At 43.4% G+C, this 27,180-nt stretch overlaps 1 protein-coding gene across 1 annotated transcript in view; it reads left to right on the top strand.

Annotated features, from left to right (window-relative positions):
- rhbdl1 (rhomboid, veinlet-like 1 (Drosophila)) overlaps positions 1-27,180 on the top strand; it is a 60,563-nt gene that overhangs the window by 9,561 nt on the left and 23,822 nt on the right. Inside the window, exons 2-5 of the mRNA XM_024009063.3 lie at positions 6,546-6,704; positions 13,337-13,561; positions 14,435-14,583; positions 14,949-15,061. Coding sequence (XP_023864831.1) covers positions 6,546-6,704; positions 13,337-13,561; positions 14,435-14,583; positions 14,949-15,061 — 646 coding nt within the window. The remainder of the gene's footprint in view (positions 1-6,545; positions 6,705-13,336; positions 13,562-14,434; positions 14,584-14,948; positions 15,062-27,180) is intronic.

Raw genomic sequence — 27,180 nt, 5'->3', positions numbered from 1 at the left:
AAATCAACCATTTATTGGATCATCAAGAACTTCAAAAAGAGCAGTTCAATTGTTGTGAAGAAGGCTTCAGGGCGCCCAAGAAAGTCCAGCAAGTGCCAGGACCGTCTCCTAAAGTTGATTCAGCTGCGGGATCGGGGCACCACCAGTACAGAGCTTGCTCAGGAATGGCAGCAGGCAGGTGTAAGTGCATCTGCACGCACAGCGAGGCGAAGACTTTTGGAGGATGGCCTGGTGTCAAGAAGGGCAGCAAAGAAGCCACTTCTCTCCAGGAAAAACATCAGGGACAGACTGATATTCTGCAAAGGGTACAGGGATTGGACTGCTGAGGACTGGGGTAAAGTCATTTTCTCTGATGAATCCCCTTTCCGATTGTTTGGGGCATCCGGAAAAAAGCTTGTCCAGAGAAGACAAGGTGAGCTCTACCATCAGTCCTGTGTCATGCCAACAGTAAAGCATCCTGAGACCATTCATGTGTAGGGTTGCTTCTCAGCCAAGAGAGTGGGCTCAATCAAAATTTTGCGTAAGAACACAGCCATGAATAAAGAATGGTACCAACACATCCTCCGAGAGCAACTACTCCCAACCATCCAGGAACAGTTTGGTGACAAACAATGCCTTTTCCAGCATGATGGAGCACCTTGCCATAAGGCAAAAGTGATAACTAAGTGGCTCGGGGAACAAAACATTGATCTTTTGGGTCCATGGCCAGGAAACTCTCCAGACCTTCATCCCATTGAGAACTTGTGGTCAATCCTCAAGAGGCGGGTGGACAAACAAAAACCCACAAATTCTGACAAGCCCCAAGCATTGATTATGCAAGAATGGACTGCCATCAGTCAGGATGTGGCCCAGAAGTTAATTGACAGCATGCCAGGGCAGATTGCAGAGGTCTTGAAAAAGAATGGTCAACACTGCAAATATTGACTCTTTGCATCAACTTCATGTAATTGTCAATAAAAGCCTTTGACAGTTATGAAATGCTTGTAATTATACTTCAGTATTCCATAGTAACATCTGACAAAAATATCTAAAGACACTGAAGCAGCAAACTATGTGGAAATTAATATTTATGTCATTCTCAAAACTTTTGGCCACGACTGTATAGTTGAATGTCACCATGTAGGAAAAAAAAATGCTCCATTGTCGAATTCGTGTTGCTGAGAGGAATCACTTGGAGCCATTGCGGTCTGGTCAGTTTTTTCAGTTTTGCCCAAAGGATTGTGTTATTGGTGTCCGTCTCCCTTTCAAAAAAGACTGCCTTAGGGGAGAGACGGGGCAAGAGCACGAAGCACCACCCCACATGGGTTGTAGTCTTTCAGAGACTGGAGAAAAGGTGTCAGCTTGTATATTTAGCAATGAATCCGTTGATAGGAACATCATTGAAAGACTTCCAATGGCTCTATCGAACAAGGACAACCATATCAAGGACAAGGACAACCATATCAAGGACAAGGACAACCATATCAAGGACACCAGAAGCAGTCATAGTGTGTATCAGTCAGCGCGCAAAGCCCAGACCTTCCTCCTGGGCAATTATGTGTGAAACACATCTCACTGACCTAGAAATGTCTCAGACATGATGAAAACATGCCCAGAGTCTCCCAGGGTGAAATTCCCCTTTAATGTTTCACAACTTTTATTTTTATGAAATTCACTGAGTAGGATGGTAATCCCCATCCTCATTTGAGGAGCCTCCTGGTTGAAGGGCTCTGGCTAGTATTACGTAGCCAGCTAGAAGGATGAATCAAGAAGCTAACGTTAAATGGAGCCTACCTTAGCAGGCTAGTAAGTTCTCATAATAACTTTGCTTTACAGAGAATAGACTACTGAGACAGAAAGCGATGTGGCGCTCAGTGGTGAAGCTGAGGTAGGCTGCAATGCATGCAGAAGGAAGCAGAGGAGACAGAGAGAGAGAGGAAGCAAGCAGAGAGAGAGGTTAGTACAGTGGTTCCCATACTTGGGGCCAGGGCCCCATGTGGGGACACCTGAGAAAATCTGTACTAACCTTATCAAACAAGTTAGGGAAAAGATACAGTATGTTTCAATATGAACATCTCCACATAGCCTATCTTCCCTACATTAAGATGCAAGCAAAGTTCTAAAAATGTTTTTGTTTATATCAGTGTTTGTTCGTCTTATCTCGATTGCACACTGGAGTTTAGTTTACCCAATACCCACTTTTTTTGAACCTCTATATCACTGATATTATTAATACAGAATAGTAAGTAATATTCTAGAAATTCATGTGAATGTGATAATACGATCATCTGTGTGCTCCATTGATGTGTTTGTGCGGCGCTTGATTAGTAATGCCTAGGAATACAAACGTGAAGGCTATGTAGTTTGAGAAAAGAGATATCTATGTAAAGAGTTGAGGATTTTATGCAATTCGTCATTACAACTGACTGAACAGTCGCTGATGCTATATCTGTCAGTGTGAATAATTTCTCATATTTCCCTCCTTTCAGGGGTAGAACATTACATCTGTATAGCTAATAGACTACGTGTTTGTAGATTGATTGAAGTGAATGAACCTACAGCAGCCAAGATAATAATGGCTGGGGTAATTTTTGCTAGCTTTTGCTGTTTTTTTTCCTTCCGAACCTCACTTAAACTCAAACCATGATTATGGTCCTGCCCTCCCTTTCTCCCCCTCCTATCATCCTAGTGTCCTACACTCAGCCTGTGGTTGTATCTGCACCCCTTCGCTCTCTCTCCTCGGCACCGGGGGCAGAATTGACTGTGATTCAACAAACCTCCGTGAAACACACAGTAAGGGGATTAAGTAAAAATAGATCTGAGCCTTCTTTCTTTCTTGGTTCATTTTCATACATGCATTGGCTTTAGCTGCATTTCAGGAAGCCTCATACAAGCTCCAGGCGGTCAGGTCCAGCCAGCGAGGGGCCCCGGCGTACAGCAGAGATTACCCAGTGTGTGTTATGTCACGAGTTGACTGATTACCAGTTTGTGTGTGTGTGTCCGTATCCGCGTGTTTCAAATCAAATGTTATTTGTCACATGCGCCGAATACAACAGGTGTAGACCTTACAGTGAAATGCCCGTGTCCGTGTCCACGTGTGTGTACATTTGTACGCGTGCCTGCCTGTTGGGATTAAAAATAGCTTTTACAACAAAGTGTGATAATGAAAACACAGGCAATTACAGTAGTTGCTGCTATTAGCATTCAGAAAGGGTAGGGCGCTAACATTTGCTTGCTAGTATCAACAGAGCTAACATGCTACCATCTGACTTGAACCATCATCAAGCTTACACACTAGTACATGACTGCTAGTACCCTGCCCCTGGGTTAATACATTTTTAACAAGAGACCTGGGGATGGTGAGCAGTCGATTCATTTGAATTAAAGAGTTGGTTTTGTTCAATTAAACAGCTGTAAACGCTGCTGAAATCAGTACAGTGGAGGAGGAAAATAACTCCACAAAGAGAGAGTGATAGGCCTTCAGAAAGTATTCATACCCCTTGACTTATTCCACATTTTGCTGTGTTACAGCCTGTATTCCACACTTTTTTTCTCACCCATGTACACACAATAGCCATAATGACAAAGTAAAAACGTGTTTTTAGGAATGTTAGCAAATTTATTGAAAATTAAATACAGAAATATCTCATTTACATAAGTATTCACACCTCTGAGTCAATATTTTGTATGCACCTTTGGCAGCAATTACAGCTGTGAGTCTCTAAGAGCTTTCCACACCTGGACTATGCAACATTTGCTCATTATTCATTAAAGCTCTGTCAAATTGGTTGTTGATCATTGCTAGACAACCATTTTCAGGTCTTGCCATAGATTTTCAAGTAGATTTAAGTAAAAACTATAACTTGGTAAGCAACTCCAGTGTAGATTTGGCCTTGTGTTTTAGCTTGTTGTCCTGCTGAAAATTGAATTAATCTCTCAGTGTCTGGTGGAGAGCAGACTGAACCAGATTTTCCTCTAGGATTTTTCCTGTGCTTACTTCCATTTATTTTTTATCCTGAAAAACTCCCCAGTCCTTAACGTTTACAAGCATACCATAACATGATGCAGCCACCACTATGCTTGAAAATATGGAGAGTGGTACTTGCTAATGTATTGGATTTGCCCCAAACATGTATTCAGGACAAAAAAAATAGCTTTGCCCACATTTTTTGCAGTTTTACTTTCGTGCATTGTTGCAAACAGGATGCAGGTTTTGGAATATTTGTATTCTGTACAGGCTTCCTTCTTTTCACTCTATCAATAAGGTTAGTATTGTGGAGTAACTACAATGTTGTTGTTCTCCTATCACAGAAATTCAACTCTTCAACTGTTTTAAAGTCACCATTGGCCTCATGGTGAAATCCCTGAGCAGTTTCCTTCTCTACCGGCAACTGAGTTAGGAAGGACTGGGTGACTGGGTGTATGGATACACCATCCAAAGTGTAATTAACTTCACCATGCTCAAAGAGATATTCATTGTCTGCTTTAGGTGTAATAGGTGCCCTTCTTTGCAAGACAATGGAAAAACTTTCCTGGTATTTGTGGTTGAATCTGTGTTTGAAATTCTCAGCTCGACTGAGGAACCTTACAGATAACTGTGTGGGGTGGGGTACAGAGATGGGGTAGTCATTCAAAAATCATGTTAAACACTATTATTGCACACAAAGTGAGTCCATGCAACGTAATATGTGGATTGTTAAGCACATTTTTACTCCTGAACAAAGAGGTTAAATACTTATTGACTCAAGACCTTTCAGCTTTTCATTTTTTATTCATTTGTAAACATTTCGAAAAACATAATTCCATTTTGACATCATGGGCTATTGTTTGTAGGCCAGTGACCAAAATAAATCTTGATTTAAGCCATTTTATTTTCAGGCTGTAACACAACACAACAAAACACACACACACACACTGTATCAGGCACTCGCAGGTATTTTCTGATTGATCTTCCTTGCTAAATTGAGCTGTAAAGCTGTTGACCTTGTGGCAGCTGCAGTATAGACTGGTACTGCCAGGCTCAGTGTTTATACAACCACTCTCCACTCCTGATCCTGAGGCAGTCAGGGAAATTACCTCTGCCCACTGAGTCACAGGGCCATCTATATTCAGAACGAAAGGGCCCAAACCACAATGGGGAACATTGAGAGTCCCTCCTATCTTTACACAGACCAACATGATACACACTGCGGGTGACTCCAGAGTGATGCAACAGCTGAAAGACCACTGTTCCGCCCTGGAGCGACAAGGACCTGTTGGTTTACTCTCAGATGACTAATTAGCCTACGTTAGCCTACGTTAGCATTACAGGAAACATAGTAAAGGGCTAGGCACTGAGCGGTCGTCCCATGTGGTCTGTTTGTGCTGGATGGGTTTGGCCTTAGGTAAACTCATACACAGGACTAGACTACTCAAACTAGACACCCTAAAGAGAAACTAGCACTGGATATTAATGAGCCATTGAATCAAATTAAATTGAATATTTAAAAAAGGAAGGAAAATAGGCAGTTGATGACGGATAGATACAGTACAAACATAAAAACACAGTCGGACGAGGGCTCATACACACTGTACACCACATGCACATACACACCCTATACTTTATGGGCCATTTTTAACCGGCACTATTTCGGACGGTTAAACTCTGGCGAGTTTTATGACACTCCCCCGCTTAAATTAATCACGGGTAGACCGAGGCATGTGAGCTTCAGCGGTAGTAACCCACAGGGGCCGGTCGCCTCACAGTGAGACTGGTGATTAATGAAAACCACACTGTCCTGATTGGTCCACAAATGCAGTTAGAACGCGTCTCACTAAACTCATTAGAAGGCAAACTGTGACTTCAACTCCAAAATGAAAGGAAAGACTCCAGAGAATCTAATGCTCTCTACCGATTTAATTCTGTACAACGACATATGGTGACAGCGGTGGGATTTCAGTCGTACAGTGGGTTCAGGTCACGGTGTACCATTTTGACATGTTGGCCCATTTTGGTTATCAGTCCTGCCAAATGACTGATGTTATCAGCCTGCTCTTTTCTTCTCGCCTGCCCATTTAATTAGAATAAATACAGCTAGCTAGTGTTCTGTTTTTAAGGCAGGTCTAATTCTTCCATTGACGTTCCCACTGATAGTATGGCTTAATTAATGCTGCTCTCATTGACAGACTCTTCTCTCTTGGCTCCGTTACTCTCCATTGTCCTGGTCTGTCTGTTCTATTGTGTGTCTGCTGTCGACTGTTGTCTATGGACTAGTTAATAACTACAGTACCTCTCTACATAACTGTTGCCTATTGAGCGCAATGTGCTTTTAAAAAGCACTGCAGATGAGATGTGTTGTGTGTATCAAGAACGGGAGGTAGAGAAAGAGAATTATTCGAAATGAACAGGATTAATTCCCTTTCAATTTACTCAACGTAGGAAAGGAATGTCACTTTTCAAATCTTGAATTCCCTGAATTGAAATGGAATTGAGCCGATCCTTGCTAATAAGCACTACTACTAGAATCATCAACAGCAGCATTCTGATCAGCCTGCACTGATATTCATGTGTTGTTGTGTTTTGCCAGCTGGACCCAGACAACACCGGTTTCATCGCAGTGGAGAACTTCACCAGTCTGGTGGAGCACCATGAGCTGCAGCTGGACCCCTCCAAACTGGACATGCTGTTTGCCCTGGTGCAGAGCAACGAGGATGGACAGGTGTGCTACCAGGAGCTCATCGAGCTGGTGAGTGACTGGGAACGGACACACACACACACAGAAGCACGTATAGTGCGTGCACACACTTGCTACAGAATGATTCGAGAAAAGACAGGGAGGTTCATGATGTCAAAATGTACCTGCCCATTGCAGTCTTTAGTTCTTCAGAAAGAGGTTTGATCTTTCTAATTAAATGCAATTATAAATACACACAAATAAAATGTAATGATAAATAAATACACACACACACACACACACACACACACACACACACACACACACACACACACACACACACACACACACACACACACACACACACACACACACACACACACACAGTGATACATTATACTGTATTAGCTGTTGGTGGAGCAAAGGGGAAAATCCTGCCCCAATGTCTTCTACTGAGCAGTGTTCTGAGTTCTGATGAGACATTCATATTCATTCCTCTCCACTTAACCTGTCTGTGTTTAGACCTTTGTTCCTATATATCAAATTAATGCAAAGCCTTTTAAAGGGGCTGAGGTGATTCTTAGCCCTGAGTTTAGCAGTAGACCAGAGCATGTTTCTTCTCCTCGCAGCATATGGGTTTAAGCAGCGTGATTCATTCAACACGATGCAATTCCTGACATGTTTTCACTTCCCTAAGCTGGTTCCTTCCTTCGATCTGTTCTGCTCATGGTTTGTAATGAAAGCTGTTCCATTTAGTTCCCCTTCCAAATGCTCAGGTCTCGCTTCTAGTGTGTGAGCAGCAATGCAGATGCAGGTGCTCTCGCTGACATTCCAACCCCTTCCTTTACTTTGCCCTTCTCCTATCGTCCACCCCTCCCTTCTTGGATCTTCATGCCTCTTCCTTCTGTTCCTCCCTCCATCCCAGATGTGATACTCTTCCCTCCGACTACTCCCTTCTGCAAATCTTATCCTCCTTTAATAGTATCCCTTTATTCATAACGTACCCTTCTCTCTCCCCAATATCACCCCCTCCCTTTCCTTTAACCCCCCCCCCCCGTCTCAACCGCTCAGAATTTATTTTCTTCTCCGTCACCCGTGCAGCTCCAGATCGTATGTTAAAACCCTCCCCAGGTTTAGGCAGCATCAGCGAGACAGTTTAATATTCACCGTCAGCCAAATGCAAATTGGGTTCGATCAGCCCAGCATTGGTAGTAGCAGGCAGTAATCTAAGGTAATTTGAGAATGCTCAGCCTCACAGAGATATCGACATCCATGTCTGATTGGTAAAGATTTGTCTGACAAACGTGTGCGCACACACAGTTTGCATCCATTTTTCACTGAATGGGCACAGACACACACACTCACAGAGGACGTGCACTTGCTCACTAACACATGATCAGGGAGGCTAATACATACACACACCGACTCATTCACCATACACATGCTCAGCGTACAGATTTGCTGACTAATTTGGATGGTATTCAAATGCTGACGGGAATCTCTTCTCTGTGTGATGTGTGTCTTATAGGAGCAGGTCTGTATTGGTGGCGCTCTGGTTTAGTTTGTCGGGGAGAACATGCAAATGTAGCGTGACATTTTTAACCAGGTCATAACCAAGCTGACACCCCCCTCCCCCCCCTCCCTCTGGTTGTCTTCTTCTTCTTCTCTTTCTATCACGCTTTATTTTTCCTTCTCTCTTCCTCCTTTTGTCCCCTCTTTCTTTCTTTCTTTCTTTCTTTCTTTCTTTCTTTCTTTCTTTCTTTCTTTCTTTCTTTCTTTCCATCTCCTTCACTTTTCCTCTGTCTGCCTGCCTCTCTCCCTCCCTTTCCTTCAGGGAGATTTATAAGGGGGACACCATTGACAGTATGTGACGGATGAATGGTATTTTGAGTTGGGAAGCGCACCGCTGCCATTATATTATCTCCAGTGTCTACAGTCTCCCGTATGGCCTGAATTAAGACCTGGCAACGAAGATAAAACACCCCTGCCTGTGGAGCTGGAGGAGTGTGTGTGTGTGTGACAGTGTATGCTTCTGCGTGTGTGTGTGTTTTCACACATCTGTGCACTCTACATACTGTACATCAGCAGTTATGTCTAGCCTTTTGGCCCCGAGGCGTGGGACTTTCATCCTGTTAGTCTGCTGAACAGGGATGTTAACCTTTCCTTTGCGATATTGGTCTTCGGGCTCGGTGTGAGTTGTTGATCCACACATACTGTCTCTATGTGACTGGGTGTAAATGTGTCGGAAGCGAGCTCTTGGCCCACAAGCTCAGTAGTGTGAGTGTGTAAATGTGTTTGACTTCCTCCATGTTTTTCATGCCGGCTGATCGGAGCCAGAGAGCTCCATCGGACCAGCTTGAGGGGTGAATAACTAGCGCTCCGCTAAAGCCACACACGCACGCACACGCACACTTACAAACACACACCTCATTGTCAGGTGACTGTGTTCAGGAAAAATTCCTTTCCCTAGTCATTGTTCCTCCTTAATCGGAGAGATACACGACAACTACTGTGATTATTATTATTTGAACATGCTGGTCATTTATGAACATTTGAACATCTTGGCCATGTTCTGTTATAATCTCCACCCGGCACAGCCAGAAGAGGACTGGCCACCCCTCATAGCCTGGTTCCTCTCTAGGTTTCTTCCTAGGTTTTGGCCTTTCTAGGGAGTTTTTCCTAGCCACCGTGCTTCTACACCTGCATTGCTTGCTGTTTGGGGTTTTAGGCTGGGTTTCTGTACAGCACTTTGAGATATCAGCTGATGTACGAAGGGCTATAGAAATACATTTGATTTGATTTGATTTGACACCAATACGGCTCCCACTGCTGCCACCATCTGTCAGTGTGCGTTGTGATTTAGTCATGGCAGACAAATATAGAAAACGTTAGGCGAACTTTACCAAGCATGCTTCAGTCAACTACAGTAAATAGTGAAGTGACAATATTTCCGGTTTTCTGTTTAACACTAATATTGCTGCAGGGATTCTCTGTGTTTCTGCTTCGATGAAAGGGGGGATGAGGTTGACACCCTAAGCCCAGAGCGCCGTTTGTCACCTGTCACGTGACTGAAGCTCTTTGGGAGTGTTTAGTGTTCCCAGCAAGGCCATTTGGGATATTTAGTGGCTCCAGTGTGGTCGTTCTAGTGTTTAGAGACTTCAACGGAGTCGTGCTGACAGTGTTTAGTGCCCAGGGTGCATCTGTCTTCTGAGTTGACGAGCAGGGTCTCACTGGAGGGAAAGACAAAGAGGATACAGATGCACCTTATCATTCCTGACACACACACACACACAGACACACACACACTACAAACTCAGGCAAGCACCATGTCTCTTTTAGGTGGGTTGCTGGCTCTAAAGTGGTGCACTTTGCCTAAGTGTCGTGGAGTGAAGGTTTTTCCAGTTTAGGTCCTGCTGATAAAACCATGAAGGAGGGTTATGGCTATGGGCTGCTTGAGAGATAAAGGTGGGTTCTCATTTTAAAAGGATTTTGCGTGTGCGTGTGTGTGCGTGCGTGCGTGCGTGCGTGCATTGTGTGTGTGTGTATTTAATAGCTTAATAATGCATTATTAATGACCAGTAAATGAGAAGTAAATGGTGTGCTGATCCTGTTTAACAGAACTAAGTGATGGTGATTCAGGACTTTTTTATTTAACCTTCATTAGGACATTAGGATTCCAACCTGGTTCTGCACAGTATGTAGTAAATCATTTAGTAACATTAATTGAATGAGTTCTGCATTGCTTGCTGTTTGTGGTTTTAGGCTGGGTTTCTGTATAGCACTATGCGGCAGGCAACCTAGTAGCCTAGTGGTTAGAGTGTTGGACTAGTAACTGAAAGGTTGCAAGATTGAATCCCCGAGCTGACAATGTAAAAATCTGTCGTTCTGCTCCTGAACAAGGCAGTTAACCCACCGTTCCTAGGCCGTCATTGAAAATAAGAATTTGTTCTTAACTGACTTGCCTAGTTAAATAAAGGTGGGAAAAAAAGTGATATCTGGAGTGAAAAAAAGGGCTTTATAAATACATTTGATTTGATTATTCATCAAGCTAGCTAGCGTTTAGCAGTAGGACTCTCTGACTACACCTGGAGGACTCTCCCAATCAGCGATTCATGAAATAAGTTCAGCTCACATTGTTTGGAGAGCATCAGGCCCAACTTTGGAAATGTTCTGGAATGGATAGCCTGAATAATTTAGAATGACTCTATACCAAACTCAATATACACATGTACCTCTATAAAGAGACGACTATGGAACAAATAGCATCTTTATGTTTCATTATTAATTCAAACTAATGAGCAGTACAGTATTGACCAAACACCAGTACTAATTAAGTCATGAAGGACAGAGGCTGAGCTGAGCTGAGTACCAACATGTACTGTAACCACCTTGCTGTTTTAAATACACGCGCCTGGACACACACGCACACACACAGGTACACACACGCATACACACACCGATGTCAATTAGGTCCAATCCGGTCTCCCTGGAAGGGAATTCTATCTAAAGCTCCATCCTCAGACTTAACCTTTAATATCAATTATTTTCCCTGGCAGACGTCTCCTTCTTGTCAGGGGAGATTTAGCAGCGGACCATGTTGTTGCCAGAGTCTGAGGTTCTCGTGAGTAGTGATGGGATGGGATGTGATGCTAGCACACCCTGCTAGAGTGCTCTTACTGAGTTTCTCAGGGCTCACCAGTCAAGTCGTCAGCTCCCGCGCTAACGTGCTTTATTGTCTGCCTCCCTCTCTCGCATCCCGAACTTCAAAGGCCGCTTAATGCTCACGTTAGAAGCGGCGGTCCCTCGTGTCAGATGGAGAAGGCGGGGCAGAATGATAAGTGTCTATCGGGAAATGTCTCCCGGGAACATTCAGGAGCACAAATGTCAGGGAGCGAGATGAAACGTGTCACTAAGAGGAGAGGCGGCAGGTGTTTTGGGAGAACAAACAGACAAAACACTGGAAACGCAGGCATCGTTTAGAAAAGAAATCCCACAGAGAAGGAAAAAAATACATGTGTGTATACATCCCCCAACCACACACAAACCCCTTCCTTTTATCTTAAGTCTTCTAATAAAGACATTATTGAAGACGGGTGGAAACAATTCACTTCCGCAGTCCAACGGCAGCCGTCCTTTCCTGGAGCGAGTCGATCCACACGGGTATCCCATTTTCCCTCCCTAATTTCCCTTTCCTTACTTCCTAATGTCTCCCACCCACCCCCTCTCTTCTGCTTTCCTCTCCCTCCTAGCGTACGTACAGTATAATTACATTTCCTGGGCTCGATCTCCGTGCTAAAATATGCTGTGGTGCATCCACGGGAGGGCCGGCAGCTCCTCTCGTGCTCACGCTGGTTATCGCCATGCCACAGGCCCACAGGCCCACAGGCCCAACCCCGGCATCGTAATTACTTAAGACGTGTCTCACGGCATCCCGTTCCACTAAACTTCCCCACCACCATCCACCACCGCTCTACAGACTAACTATATTTCTGTTATTATTAAATGATTTACTTTAATATCCTCAGATGGCTAAGATCCATTTGTATGTGATTTGTTTGTTTCTATATTTCTTAGTCTCCTTGTTTTTCTTTCTTTAATTAGCGCTGTATTGATATTGCCCCCGATTTCTTTCATTATTATTATGCTCCCCACAATGTCCGGATGTAATGAGCCTGCACACAACAGCACCTAATGAATTACGGTTGGTTTGCTTTAGCTGCCTGTCTGGTGGGGTCTGTGGGGACTCTGACAACTGCTGCAGTACAGATGGATACAGTAGGAATGTGGCTTGCAATATTGCCTGTGTATCATCTTGGATTGAAGCATTTCTCCATTGTATAGGTAAACGCGGATCGGTTTGCTTTTTCCACTGTCCTTTCCTTGTGGAGCTTATCAGATTCAGATGAATTTTCCCTAGAATTTATTTTTATTTTTTATTTCACCTTTATTTAAGAGGACGTTCATTTTCTTCCAGATTCATGCTACAATATCTGTCTTATCTAGTAATATCTAGTGATATTTTGGGCTTCAACTGTCAGAGTGATGGTTGCACCAGGGTGTTATCTCAAGGTCCTACCAAAGCAGCAAACATCCAGGGTTCCATGTACCATGTCACGCTAACCCCCAGCTATGCCGTTACTGCTCACTTAGCAAACCTGGAGTCTCCATGATAACAGGAGCCTGTCACCCGTCTCCCCACCGCATTCTCTTTCCCTCCTCCTCGGGCAAAACAGTTCTACTCAGCAAAGCAAAATGGCAAAATCACACGTTTATTTTGAGTGAAGAGAGGCGCCATGAGTACCTGTCAAGGCAAGGCAGCGCTGAAATAATCTCCTCCACTTTTAGCACTGAACGGTTCAAGTTGACGTATGTCTTTACTCTCCCATGGAAACTGGAAGAACGGAGATTCTCTTTGTTTAAAGTTGAGCACTTTGAATGTCTTAGCCCCAGCTAGGCTACATGGCTTTTCGGTTCTCTGTGCTTTCAAATGTTTGCTTCAGCACTTTTGGAAGACATTGCACTGCATAACGGTTGTGTTTCAACTTCTTAAAGCAGTTGGAGGTGTTTAGCATGCCAATTCTAATTAGCAATCAAATTGTTGCTTTCTCTGTCAGATTCAAAGAAATACTAACTTCTCTCTCTCTCCTTCTCGCTCTGTCCTTCTCTCTTTGTCTCTCTCTCTCTCTATCTTCTACCCTCCTCAGATGAGCAGCAAGCGCTCCAGCAGTTTCCGACGGGCCATCGCCAATGGCCGCCGCACACTGCAGCGGGAGATCCTATTGGATGAGACGGGCCTGGGCGTGTACAAGCGCTTTGTGCGCTACGTGGCCTATGAGATTCTGCCCTGCGAGACAGACCGGCGCTGGTACTTCCACCAGAACAGCTTGTGTCCCCCTCCTGTCTTCATGGCCATCATTACCATCATCCAGGTGAGAGGTCTAAGATGACTGAGCTGCTCATTGCGTTGTGACCCACCTGAAGATGTTAGTATTGACTTATGACCTTTAAAATAAGCAGTACAATGTTTCTGGCATAAAACCTATTTAGCTTGAGGAATGAGGAAAGGGATGTGACCAAATAATGGGCACTGGGCAGTCTGGACACTGACCCATGCTTTGGTAAACAGTGGTTAACGGTGCGTATATTCAATGCCAGACCTCAAAGGCAACACTGTCAAATTGGCTTTCATGTTCGGATTCTTGGATTCTTATCAGCAACTGATGTCGAACTGGGCAACCAAGCCAGTGGAATATTCTCTGGCCAGTTTAGTGATATTAATGGAACAATTTAGTGACGGGAAAGAAAAGAAAACCACCAGACCGCTTTAGCCCGGGTGGCCATGACTTGAATAGGCAATGCTATAAAACTTGCAGCTACTCAACGAAGCCACAGCACTTCCTCTTCTAACTCACTGTCATTCTGAAGAAAGCCAAGTACTGTAAGTGCTCTTAAATGCTTCACAATGGCAGTGAACGGTCTGTAATGACAATTTGGCTACGATAAAGACTATTTCCCGTTCATTTAAATTCATTGAAATTATGATTAATTGATCTATGAAAAAGGAGTTAATGGAATCGGACCAGCTGTGTGTGTCTCTCTCTCTCTATGTGCATCGCCTGTCGGTGCCAATGGAAGTCTTCAACCAATAAAGCAACAAAAAACAAAAAGACAACATTCATGGCATTTATTAGCTGAATCCCAATTGGCTCTCATAACAGAACTCTGTACTATATGATATAAATGAGTGTCTGAATGAAGAGACGTGGGTGTGAACCCAGTGCGTGTGTCGCCTCTCCCGTCAGATCATTGTGTTCATGTGCTATGGCATCATGCTGAATAAGTGGGTACTACAGACGTACCAGCCAGACTTCATGAAGAGCTCCCTGGTGTATCACCCCAGACACCGCCTCCAGGTGTGGCGCTTCTTCAGCTACATGTTCATGCACGTTGGGTAAGACTCACCCACCTCATTCACACACAACACACACACACCTGCACCTACACACTACCACCCACACCACACAACACACCACCACCCACACACACACACACACACACACACACACACACACACACACACACACACACACACACACACACACACACACGCACAGTCACTCACTCACAGTGCGGCGCAAAACGTAATTGATACTGCATTGACAGATAATAGACAGGGTTGATGGATAGACGGTGATAGATGACTTCTGTAGATACCTTTGAGCAAGTGTCTAGACCAAAGGAGCTGATTTAAAACACTATGCATTATTCCTTTGTCGTTGAGACCAGTGTCCTCCTCCTGTTCACTGTCTCTCTCAGGTTGGAACAGCTGGGGTTCAACGCTCTCCTCCAGCTGATGATCGGCGTTCCCTTGGAGATGGTCCATGGCATCCTACGCATCAGTCTGCTCTACATGGCTGGTGTAGTGGCAGGTGAGTGTCACGCTGTGTTAGCATCATTGGTCGATGTGATACTATCGTGGGTTAATGTGTTAGCCATTGCTGTATTTTACTGCTGATAGTACTGTATTTTGGTACTTTGGTGTTTTAGTGTATTATTGTGTTGGTGTGATGTTGTGGTTCCTTTGTGTATTAGTCTGTTCCACATGGCTGATAAGTTAGCCATAAAGGGTAAGTGTGCACTACTGTTCTCATCCAACACAGTGGTTTGTATAAGTGTTTTAGTATGTGCACTTCAAAGACGACGTACTGTGGTCTGTTTGATCCTTTTGATATATGAGACTGACCGGCTCGATTCGGTCTTATGTAGCAAAACTTGTATTGGTGTTTTCCACATTGGATAAAAGTAGAGACTCATTGAACATTGTATATCATACTCTACAGTTGAGGAACAATGGGAAAGTAATTCTGCTTTGAAAGTTGATAAACTTTGGGTAACCCCACAGTTGAGAAAATAGCCCTTGAATGTTTTGGTATCCCTACTGGAGAGCTCTTCTTTGTGTACACCCATTCAGCATCGTTCACACGCTCTTAAGCCTTAGCTCCACCCGTCTTTTTAAGGATTCACGTGAGGCCATGTGCTAAACAGAGTGAGTACGGTAGTGTACTAAACAACCAAAGATTTCAAGACTAAAGGCTTATTTTTACTACGTCTATCGACATGTCTGTAGCTATACAGTTGTCGCAGTGACATCAGGAACATTCTATTGTCGTCCGACATCAAACTTGTTGTTGTCGTTATGAATAAGTAGAAACACAAAAATGACAGGCTGCATGACATTAGCAGCCTGGTGGTCCAACATCGCATAACTGGTGTATTTTAACACCAACGAACCCATCTGTTTAAAAATGAATTTAGTATATGTCAATCTAGCAAACCAGGCAATGTTTTGTTTAGTTTCTAGCGTGTTAGCTAGCTACAGTGCTGTGAAAAAGTATTTGCCCCTTTACAATTGTCTCTAATTTTATTATAGAATAATCTTCAACCAAAACTTAATATTAGATAAATGGAACCTGAGTGAACAAATAACACATAATTACGTACTTATTTAATTTATTTCATAAACAAAGATATGCAACACCCAATGCCTCTGTGAAAAAGTTAATTGCCCCCTTATACTCAATAACTGGTTGTGCCACCTTTATCTGCAATGCCTGCAACCAAGTGCTTCCTGTAGTTGTTGATCAGTCCACTCTTGCATGCAGAACTGCTTTAACTCAGCAACTTTTGTGGGTTTTCCATGAACTACTCGTTTCAATCCTGCCACAACATTTCACTCGGGATTAAAGTCTGGACTTTGACTAGGCCATTCCAAAACTTCAAATTTGTTGCTTTTTAGCCATTTCATGTAGACTTGATTGTGTGTTTTGGATCATTGTCTTGCTGCATGACCCAGCTGCACTTCAGCTTCAGCTCACAGACGGATGGCCTGACATTCTCCTGTAGAATTCTCTGATACAGAGGAGAATTCATGGTTCCGTCTATTAAGGCAAGTCATCCAGGTCCTGAGGCAGAAAAGCATCCCCAAACCACCACACTACCACCACCATGCTTAAACGATGGTATAAGATTCTTAATGTGGAATGCAGTGTTTGGTTTTCGCCAGGCATAATGGGACCCATGTTGTCCAAAAAGTTATACTTTTGACTCATCTGTCCATAAAACATTCTTCCAAGAGTCTTGATGATCATCCAGTTGTTTTTGGAAAACCTGAGTCACCTGAGTCTTTTTGGACGAGATGAGTCCCATTATGTCTGCCGAAAACCAAACACTGCATTCCACAGTAAGAACCTCATACCAACGGTCAAGCATGGTGGCTGGATTTTCTCCATCTCCTTAGCTGACATACTCTGCTTTCACCGGACATTCCACTGATTTCAAAACTCGGTCCTCCAGAAAGCAGAGAGCAGTTCTTCGGGATATCTTTCAATAAAGCAGCGTTAGACAGGATTAGCTACCTACACATACCAAGCAGCTCATGTTAGACAGAACCATGCTCCATGGCAGACCAATCTGAATTCATCTCTCGGCATGTCCAGCCCATTCATTATCTCAGCCAATCATGGCTAGTGGGAAGGTTCCTGTCTTTTTCTGTGGCTAAACCAACTAGGCTCGTAATTTAACAATTTCATTCGTATTTACAGATGGCATACAAGTTTGTTAAGTTAAGGCACATGAAAGTTCACATGTTGCAGAAGGCATTTCTGCCAAAAAACGCATTTTCATAAAAATAAAAAAATCATGTTCAAATGCCTTTCCTGTGAAGTAGTAACGTGCGACATACGCCTAGTTTCCTGAAATGAGTCACATATACTGAACAAAAACATAAAACGCAACATGTAAAGGGTTGGTCCCATGTTTCATGAGCTGAAAAAAAAGATCCCAGAAATGTTCCATACAAAAAGCTTATTTCCCTCAAATGTTGTGCACAAAGTTGTTTACATCTATGTTAGTGAGTGTTTCTCCTTTGCCAAGATAATCCATCCACCTGACAGGTGTGGCATATTAAAAAGGTGATTAAACAGCATGATCATTACACAGGTGCACCTTGTGCTGGGGATAATGAAAAGCCATTCTAAAATGTGCAGTTGTGTCACACAACACAATGCTACAGATGTCTCAATTTGAGGGAGCGTGCAATTGACATGCTGACTACAGGAATGTCCACCAGAACTGTTGCCAAATAATTAAATGTTAATTTCTCTACCACAAGCCGCCACCAACGTAATTTTTGAGAATTTGGCAGTACGTCCAACCGGCCTCACAACCGCAGACCACGTGTAACCACGGCAGCCCAGGACCTCCACATCCGGCTTCTTTACCTGCGGGAATYTCTGAGACCAGCCACCCGGACAGCTGATGAAACTGAGGAGTATTTCTGTCTACTATAAAGCTATTTTGTGGGGAAAAAAACATATTCTGATTTGCATGGCCTGGCTCCTCAGTGGGTGGGCCTGACTCCCAAGTGGGTGGGCCTATGCCCCTGCCCAGTCATGTGAAATCCATAGATTAGGGCCTAAGGAATTTATTTCAATTGACTGATTTCCTTATATGAACTGTAACTCAGTAAAATTGTTGAAATTGTTGCATGTTGCATTTCAATTTTTGTTCAGTTACATAGCCTCTGTGAGTCCAGGTCACGTAACTGTATACTTGAACCACTTTTGTTCAGAGCAGGAGCTGACGCACTTGAAGGACTGTTGACAACAAACTTCCTTTCTTTCCGTCCTCCTCATTGGCTGTGTGGAGATTGAGACCTATGAATCCACTTTGATTCTGTGATGATGTGGTTTCCGTTGCCATATCCCACCCACTACTGCAGAAATCGTATCGACTCTGACGCGCAAAGCTATTGTTTCCATAGCTCTCTTTCATCTACCTTCTGAATTATTTTGTTTTCTGACTTCGTAAATCACTTTCTCAATGACTTTTATTTGATTGCTGTCAGACGCTGAAGCTTAATTCCAATTTAGCGATATTTATACATTTTGCTAGACCTGTATAATTTCACGTACTGTTTCTCAATTGTCTACTAAAGACAAATTCTTTCACTAACCCGGTTTTCCTCCTAGCGTACAGATGTAGGATCTTAATTTGAGCCAGTTTGCTACAGCAGCAAAATAATCCATCAACAGGAAATATTAATTATTATGTGGGTTATAACTAATAGATATTTTTGTAGGGGTTGATATATTTTTCGTAAGAGAAAATCAAGTCTGAAATTTCAAAGTGGAAATTCCAAACTTCAGAAGCCTTTTTTAAACCTCAAATACACTGCAAGTTTTATATTTCCTGCATTGCAGTAAAGTTCTCCAGCAACAGTGTGATCAAATTAAGATCCTACATCTGTAAGCTTGTCTAAATGTCGTTCAACTCCTTGTTCTCCCTGAAAATGACGCACACACAGTACATGCTCATGAATTATTGGAGRTTTGATTAAAAAAAAGGTATGATGACAGAATCGCAGAGAGGTGGAAAGAGAGAGAGAAAGCGAATGAGAGAAGCTGAGTAATGCAGGCTTCATCTACCTGCTATTGGCATAAGAGCAGATGAGATTCTGGGATTTGAGATGCAATCAAAACTGAAGGAGGAGGAAAAGCACTGGCAGGCCTTTTTGAAGCAGGTGGAGCAGTGCCAGGGGAGTTTGGGGTTCATAGGCTCAGCCGGGGCTCAAAATCACAGGTTCAGGTAGGGTTATAGGGGGGCTAATGATGAGAGGTACACGTACTAACAGGGGAGTTGTGAGAGAGCGAGGGTTGACTTCCAGGTCAGAGGTCAATGGGGCCAACCACCGCAGTTCTAGGCACAGTGGGAGGGTAATAAAGACACGGAGCCCCGAGCCCTCTTGCCTTCGGCTAACATTTTACATGAAAATAACAGGCAGACATCAAACAGGGTAAGGGGGGGGGGGGGGTACTGACGCTCCGTCTGGAGTTTTAGTGCGGCTTATTTAATGGCAGACACGATATAGCAAGCCTTAAAGCTTTATGCTGTTGGAATACATTTTCTGTGATATGAAGTTTGAGTTAGGGCCGAGCAGCAGCTTCCATTAAACAACTTCTTGGAACTATAGGGGGTGCTGTTCTGCATTAGCATATTTGGGTCTCCAAATTAAACTGCCTCGTGCTAAATTCTTGATCGTACAATATGCATATTATTGTTATTATTGGATAGAAAACACVTTCTAGTTTCTATAGAAGTTGGAATTTTGTCTCTGAGTGGTACAGAACAATATCTACAGCACTTTTCATGACAGGGGTCAGATTTCAGAAATTTTTACCCCTGATCTGGAGTCTGTTTTTAAGGCGACAGTGAATGCTATGAAGAAACCGACACTGCCTACGTCTTCCTCTGGGTGTCTGTACGTCATCACGTTTTGAATGGAATCGATTGCACAATCACAGACATTATAAAAGAACAAAATGTATAGGGACCTCCCTTTCTCGTCGCGCGCCTGAAGCGTGAAGGACATCGGACTTGCCTCATTCCAAATCGTTGTCTAACCAGCAATATTTCTCCGGTCATGTTTTCAGTCGTTATAGTTGTTAAAAACATCATAATGTAGTTAATTTGAACCGTTTTATAGCAATTTATATCCGTTTAGTGCGATTCTGAGGAATTTATTTGTCGTGCACTCTGAAACTTTGGACACGTTTTGTGGTCCCGTTCGATCGTTAGTGGATTTGATGGATCTCAGAGACATGACGACCATAAGCAATGATGAACACAGAAGGATACTGCCAAGAATCTGATGAAGAACAGCTCAAAGTAGCATATTTAATATGATAATCGTTGTTCTGTCGAAATATTTTAAACGCATATTTCGCCATTTTGTTGGTTTCGCGTCACTTGGCGAACCCTGTATTGAAAAGTAAGGATAATTTTTAAAATGTAAGTCAGCGGTTGCATTAAGAACTAATTTGTCTTTCGATTCCTGTCAACCCTGTATTTTTTAGTCAAGTATATGAATGCTTTCATAAACTAGATCACTCTGATAGATCCGTCAGACATATTGAGGCTTGATTTCCTAGTATTTTTATTGTGTAACCACGGTTTTGTATGGCTAATATGCACCTTTTCGAACAAACTGTATATGTATGTTGTAAAATGATGTTACAGGAGTGTCATCGGAAGAATTCTGAGAAGGTTAGTGAAAAAATTAATATATTTTGGCGGTGATTACGTTATCCTTATTGTCATCTGTACGCCGATTTGTGGAGCGTAGATTCTGTGGATACTGCATCTGTTCATCTAGCGTTTTCCATGTGTATGCTACTTATCGATTTTTGTTTTCGCTGTAAACGCTAAAAATCTGAAATATTGTCTGGAATCACAAGATTCTGGTCTTTCCATTCTATGCTTGTCTATTCTTAGAATGTTTTATTAGATAAATTGTCATACACGTTGCTCTCTATAGTAATCTAGTCGTCTTGTGATGGTCGGTGCAATTGTAAACTGTGATTTCTACCTGAAATATGCACTTTTTTCTAACAAAACTATCCTATACATAAATATGTTATCAGACTGTCATCTGAAGAGGTTTTTTCTTGGTTAGTGGCTATAAATATCTTAGTTTAGCCGATTGGTGATAGCATTGAAGTAGTAAGAAATGATGGAGTTAGAAAAGTGGTGTATTTTGCTAACGTGTTAGCTAATAGATTTACATATTTTGTCTTCCCTGTAAAACTTTAAAAATCTGAAATGGTGGCTTTATTCACAAGATCTGTATCTTTCATCTGGTGTCTTGGACTTGTGATTTAATGATATTTAGATGCTACTATCTACTTGTGAAGCTATGGCTAGCTATGCTATCAGTGTGTGGGGGGATGGGGGGTGCTCCGGATCCGGTTTCTGAGGCAGTAGTTAACATACTGTAGGCGATCGTAACATACTTTTCTACTGTGCTTTCCATGGTTTTCCAATTGTCTATCTTTTGTGAAGTTAATGCCTACCTCAAGGAGAACGACCCTGTGACGTTGAGTCTTCTTTGCATTCAAGTCTCTGTTTTTCCCAGAAATTCTCCTCTCTTTGATTGTTTGTGAACGATATAAAAGTTGCCCAGGGATACAGATTACTGGAACTCAGTTTTGTAGCCTCATGTTTATATTCATGTTTTGTCTTGCTTATGAGTTCAATCCTGTCAGAAATGTGTTTGTTTTTCTTGGAAGCAGTAGAGCCTCACAGGGTTTGGTTGTGTCTGTGTATCTACATCCTCACAGACCTTCAGCAGGTAGTGTGTGTGTGTGTGTGTTGTGTGTGTGTGTGTGTGTGTGTGTGGTGTGTCTGTGTGTGTGTGTGTGTGTGTGTGTGTGTGTGTGTGTGTGTGTGTGTGTGTGTGTGTGTGTGTGTGTGTGTGTGTGTGTGTGTGTGTGTGTGTGTGTGTGTCGCCCAATGTGTCTGCTGTGTGTGTTCGCGCGGTACACAAGTTAAAGGGAGTCGATTATACACAGTAAACGTGTCCAATCTATAGTTATTTTCACGTTTCTCTTTTGAGTAAATATACCATCAGTTCTTCATTAAATTATGTGGAGGATGATGAAGCCTTGCTAATCCATGAAAGCCGCACTGCGTGCTGGTTTTCAGTATCCACCAGAACATAGGCTAATTAATTAATTATTGTAATAGAAGGTCACTGCACAAAGCCTTGTATTTCCAAGTGTAAATACGCTTATACTTTCATTAGTGTGTGTGGGTGTTGACCGAAAAGCAGTGGACCTTGTAGGCCTATAGGGACCAGTGGCGGCTGGTGACCTGAACAATTTAGGAGGATGGGAGACCCACGGTTTAGGCGCAGACCGCACGGAGACGACAAAGCCTGTTTCAAAATCGTTAATAAACCTTAAACTCTTAACAATGACATTTAGAGTAAAATATGATGGGGAACGGGAATGAGAGGCCTACTTACAGTGTTGGGAAGGGATCACAGCAGTGACTGAATGAGGGTATGAGGCATGAGTGGAGCTGTTCAGAGACTTGACTTCAGTGCAGGACAGGCTCATCGTGGTTGGATGGTGTCGGAGGACAGCGTCACACTTCCACTGAGGGCAGGACAGGATTTGACTGGGAAGTCAAAATGCAAGAACACAACACAGTTAGACAAAAAAAAGCTAAGAATGAGTTTTGTCCAAGCCAGGATTAAAAACACATTGATGTGTATGTGTGATAATGTGATTGTGTTAGTGTATATGATTGACTCTACATAAAGTAATGAGAGAACATTGACAGGGTTTCTTACAGTGCTTGGAGAGGTGTGCCAATGGATGAGAGGGCACAATCAGGTCATATCAGGAGAGAGTTGACACGTAGTGGAGTGGACATCCCTTCTTAATCAGGGAACAGGAAGCAGGTGCAGTCGGTGAGTTCAATAGGAACGACCAGAGTGAATACAAAAACATGAACCATGAACATGAAAACAGGAAACAATACTACCTAATGGGTGATACAACGGAGCACTAGATAAAGAGGAAGTCATCAGGGAGTGATGGAGTCCAGGTGTGCCTCATGATGGGGCGCAGATGTGCGTAATGATGGTTGCCAGGTGTGCATAATGATGGGTTGCCAGGACCGGTGGTTAGTAGACCGGCGACGTCAAGCTCTGGAGTGGGGGAGCGGGAGTAGACGTGACATCGACATCCCAGACAAGCCTAAGATCACCATGCGTAATGACAAGCGTCGCCATTGGACTCTGGAGTGATGAATCATGCTTCACCATCTAGCAGTCTGATGGACAAATCTGGGTTTAATGAATGCCAGGAGAACGCTACCAGCCTCAATGCATAGTGCCAGCTGTAAAGTTTGGTGGAGGAAGAATAATGGTCTGGGGCTGTTTTTCATGGTTTGGGCTAGGCCCCTTAGTTCCAGTGAAGGGAAATCTTAACGCTACAGCATACAATGGCATTCTGGACAATTCAATGCTTCCAACAGTTTAGGGAATTCCCTTTCCTGTTTCAGCATGACAATGCCCCCCGTGCCCAAAGCGAGGTCCATACAGAAATGGTTTGTCGAGATTGGTGTGGAAGAACTTGACAGGCACAGAGCCCTGACCTCAACCCCATCGAACACCTTTGTTATGAATTTGAACGCCGACTGCGAGCCAGGCCTAATCGCCCAACATCAGTGCCCGACCTCACTGATGCTCTTGTGGCTGAATGGAAGCAAGTCCCTGCAGCAATGTTCCAACATCTAGTGAAACGCCTTCCCAGAAGAGTGGAGGCTGTTATAGCAGCAAAGGGAGGGGGGGACCAACTCCATATTAATGTCCATGATTTTGGAATGAGTTGTTCGACAAACAAGTGTCCACATACTTTTGGTCATGTAGTGTATGTGGAAAAATCCATACTGTACCTCCCATATCAACATATTCATTCAAACAACGATAAGAAATATGGCTTTGCAGTAATGCTGATTCTCAATTCGAATAATGGTTTCAATCCATCATTGAGTTCTCTCTTAATGGGTTTGATTCAGGAGCATTCTGTTGGGCATCCAGTTGTCAATGTGATAAAAACCTGAGACGGGGCTGAATCGATTTTTTTGTTTTCTCTGTTCTTCAGTTTTGTAGAAATTGCTATGATATTTCTACAACTCGCCTTGTATTTTTTTCTGAAAATATTCACATTTCTTTGCAAGGGACCCGTGTGGGTTGACAAGTCATTGTCAATTTTGTCTCATAGTTTCATCATGTCGTGGATACACATTAAATCGGTATTAAGGAGTCCACATTGTATTTCCCAAAGGGGAAATTTAAGGCATATAAATTCGATGCGCCATGATATGAGATGGATTAGCAATCCTTTGTATTTGAAATATTTTTTTTATCAGAATACAATGTTAGAATCTTGGCCCTCTTTAATCTCTTCCCAGGAAGTTAATTTGTATGCGTGTTGTTGTGGATACCTGGTATGGCTGTCGTGTTACAGAGGATTCCGATCAGACAGTTATTTTCCCTTTTCTAAGGCCCAATGTGGGAAAACTTTAAGCCAGCCTTTAGGGAGAGGGAAAGGGAGAACGAGAGCACAGTAGAAGAGTAGAGGGGAGGAGAGAAGAGGATGCAGAGAACACAAGGCTAGATAAATCACCTCGGGTGCCAAGGAGAGGTGACTCAGGGCGTGACTCGGACACCCTGGCACTGAGGCTCTGACTCCAGGCGGAAGGATATTTAATATTCACTGTGGTCTGATTTGAGAGAGAGGAGACACTCTTTTGGCTTATGTAGTTGACAATATGGCTTTGCTTCTGCTAGTTGAGACACTTGCTTTATTATACTTTTGGTTCTGTGAATTTATGAATGGTGTCCTACACTACACGGTACATTAGTAGTATAGCCTGTACTGAGCTCTGTTTAACCTGTATTGTTTATAAACCCTGGTGCTGCATTAAGCCCCTGGCCTTGTGTGTAGTTCTGTGGCTGTGAGCCCCTCGATGTAGTCTCCCAGTGGCAGGGTAGTGTGAATCTGCATTGAGGAGGCAGGCAGGGTGACCTTGGCGCGGTGCAGTGGGTGGCTGGTTCATTGGCTGCCGGTGTGATTATGGTAATCCCCCAGCCTTCCTCCATGGGGCCCTTCTCACCGTCAACCCCACCACACAATGTGGCACCATCCAGGCTCACTTCGTCTGCCAGTCTTCCCCCTGCGGCCTCACTGGTAATGATACCAATGATAACGGATGGCTTTAGTGTAGTGCAAGTTGTTCAACCTCATCCGAGGAACCTGGAAGTGTGGGGGATTTGCCCATCTCATGCTTTGTTGTAATGCAGCAACACCCTCCTGGGTGATGCACGGTGGCCATTTTGTGCCAGAATTGTTTCTGAAGTGTTGTGGTTGTCCCAAATAATTACTTTATATTTTATTTCTGTGGGTTGTTCAGTCTAGTCCAGTTATATTCTGTTTGTTTCCATTGGACACTGAACAGTGGCTCCATAACCTTGAGCAAAGCACAGGACTGTATTTCATGGATGTTTTCTTGGCAATCTTTAAAAAAAATTGGAATCATTTTCTCCCAAGGTCATTTGTTGTGTCTGTTTGCTGAAAAGTAGCCGTGACTGAGAACGACATTGGTTGTGACCAGAATCTACACTCTTAGGAAAAAAGGAGCTATCTATAACCTAAAAGGGTTATTCGGCTGTCCCCATAGGAGAACCCTTTGAAGAACCCTTTTTGGTTCCAGGTAGAACCCTTCTCAAATCAAATCAAATCAAATCAAATTTTATTAGTCACATACACATGGTTAGCAGATGTTAATGCGAGTGTAGCGAAATGCTTGTGCTTCTAGTTCCGACAATGCAGTAATAACCAACAGTAATCTAACCTAACAATTCCACACTACTACCTTACACACACACACAAGTGTAAAGGGATAAAGAATATGTACATAAAGATATATGAATGAGTGGTGGTACAGAACGGCATGGCAGATGCAGTAGACTGGTATAGAGACGGTATAATACATAATAGATGAGTACTGCTTATGGTATATGTTAAAACATAAAGTGCGCATAGTTTGTAAAGTGCTATGGTACATGTATGCCTAAAGATGGCAAGATGCAGATAGATGATATAGAGTAAGTAATACTAGTACAGTATGAGTGAGGTAATGTCTAGGGTAGTGTAAACATTGTATTATGGGCATTGCTATAAGTGGCTAGTGTGTACATATTTTTACATAATTTCCAATCACATTTAATACCATTTTAAAAGTGCTGGAGTTTAGTCAGTAATGGTTGGCAGCGGCCGCGCTAAATGTTACGTGGTGCTGTTTAACAGTGCTGATCGGCCTTGAAGATAGAAGCTGTTTTTCAGTCTCTCAGGTCCCTGCTTTGATTGACACTGTGACTGACCTCGCGTTCTGGATGATAGCGGGGGTAACAGCAAGTGGCTTGGTGGTTTTGTTCGTCCTTGATGATCTTTATGGCCTTCCTGGTGACAGTCGGTGTGTAGGTTCTGCCGAGGGGCAGTAGTTTGCCTCAGGTCATGCGTTCTGCACCTCACACCTCTGGAGAGCCTTACGTGTGGGCGAGCAGTTGCCGTACCAGGCGTGATAACAGCCCGACAGGATGCTCCTCGATTGTGCATCTGTAGAAGTTGTGAGTGCTTTGTGACAAGCCGAATTTCTTCAGCCTCCTGAGGTTGAAGAGGCGCTGCTCGCCTTCTTCACAACGCTGTCTGTGTGGGTGGACCAGTTCAGTTTGTCCGTGATGTGTACACCGAGGAAACTTAAACTTTCCACCTTCTCCACTACTTACCCGTCGATGTGGAGTAGGGGTGCTCCCTCTGCTGTTTCCTGAAGTCCACAATCATCTCCTTTGTTTGTTGACGTTGAGTATGAGGTTATTTCTGACACCACACTCGCGAGGCCCTCACCTCCTCCCTGTAGGCCGTCTCGTCGTTGTTGGTGATCAAGCCTACCACTTAGTGTCATCCGCAAACTTGATGATATTGGTTGAGGCGTGCATGCCACGCAGATCGTGGGTGAACAGGGAGTACAGGAGGGCTCAGAACGCACCCTTGTGGCCCCAGTGTTAGAATCAGCGGGGTGGAGATGTTGTTACCTACCCTCACCACTGGGGCGGCCCTCAGGAAGTCCAGGACCCAGT

This window comes from Salvelinus sp. IW2-2015, linkage group LG18 (assembly GCF_002910315.2).
Source record: "Salvelinus sp. IW2-2015 linkage group LG18, ASM291031v2, whole genome shotgun sequence".
Taxonomy (NCBI): Eukaryota; Metazoa; Chordata; class Actinopteri; order Salmoniformes; family Salmonidae; genus Salvelinus; species Salvelinus sp. IW2-2015.
Note: the sequence above shows the minus strand (reverse complement) of the source record. Positions and strands in the feature narration are given on the sequence as shown.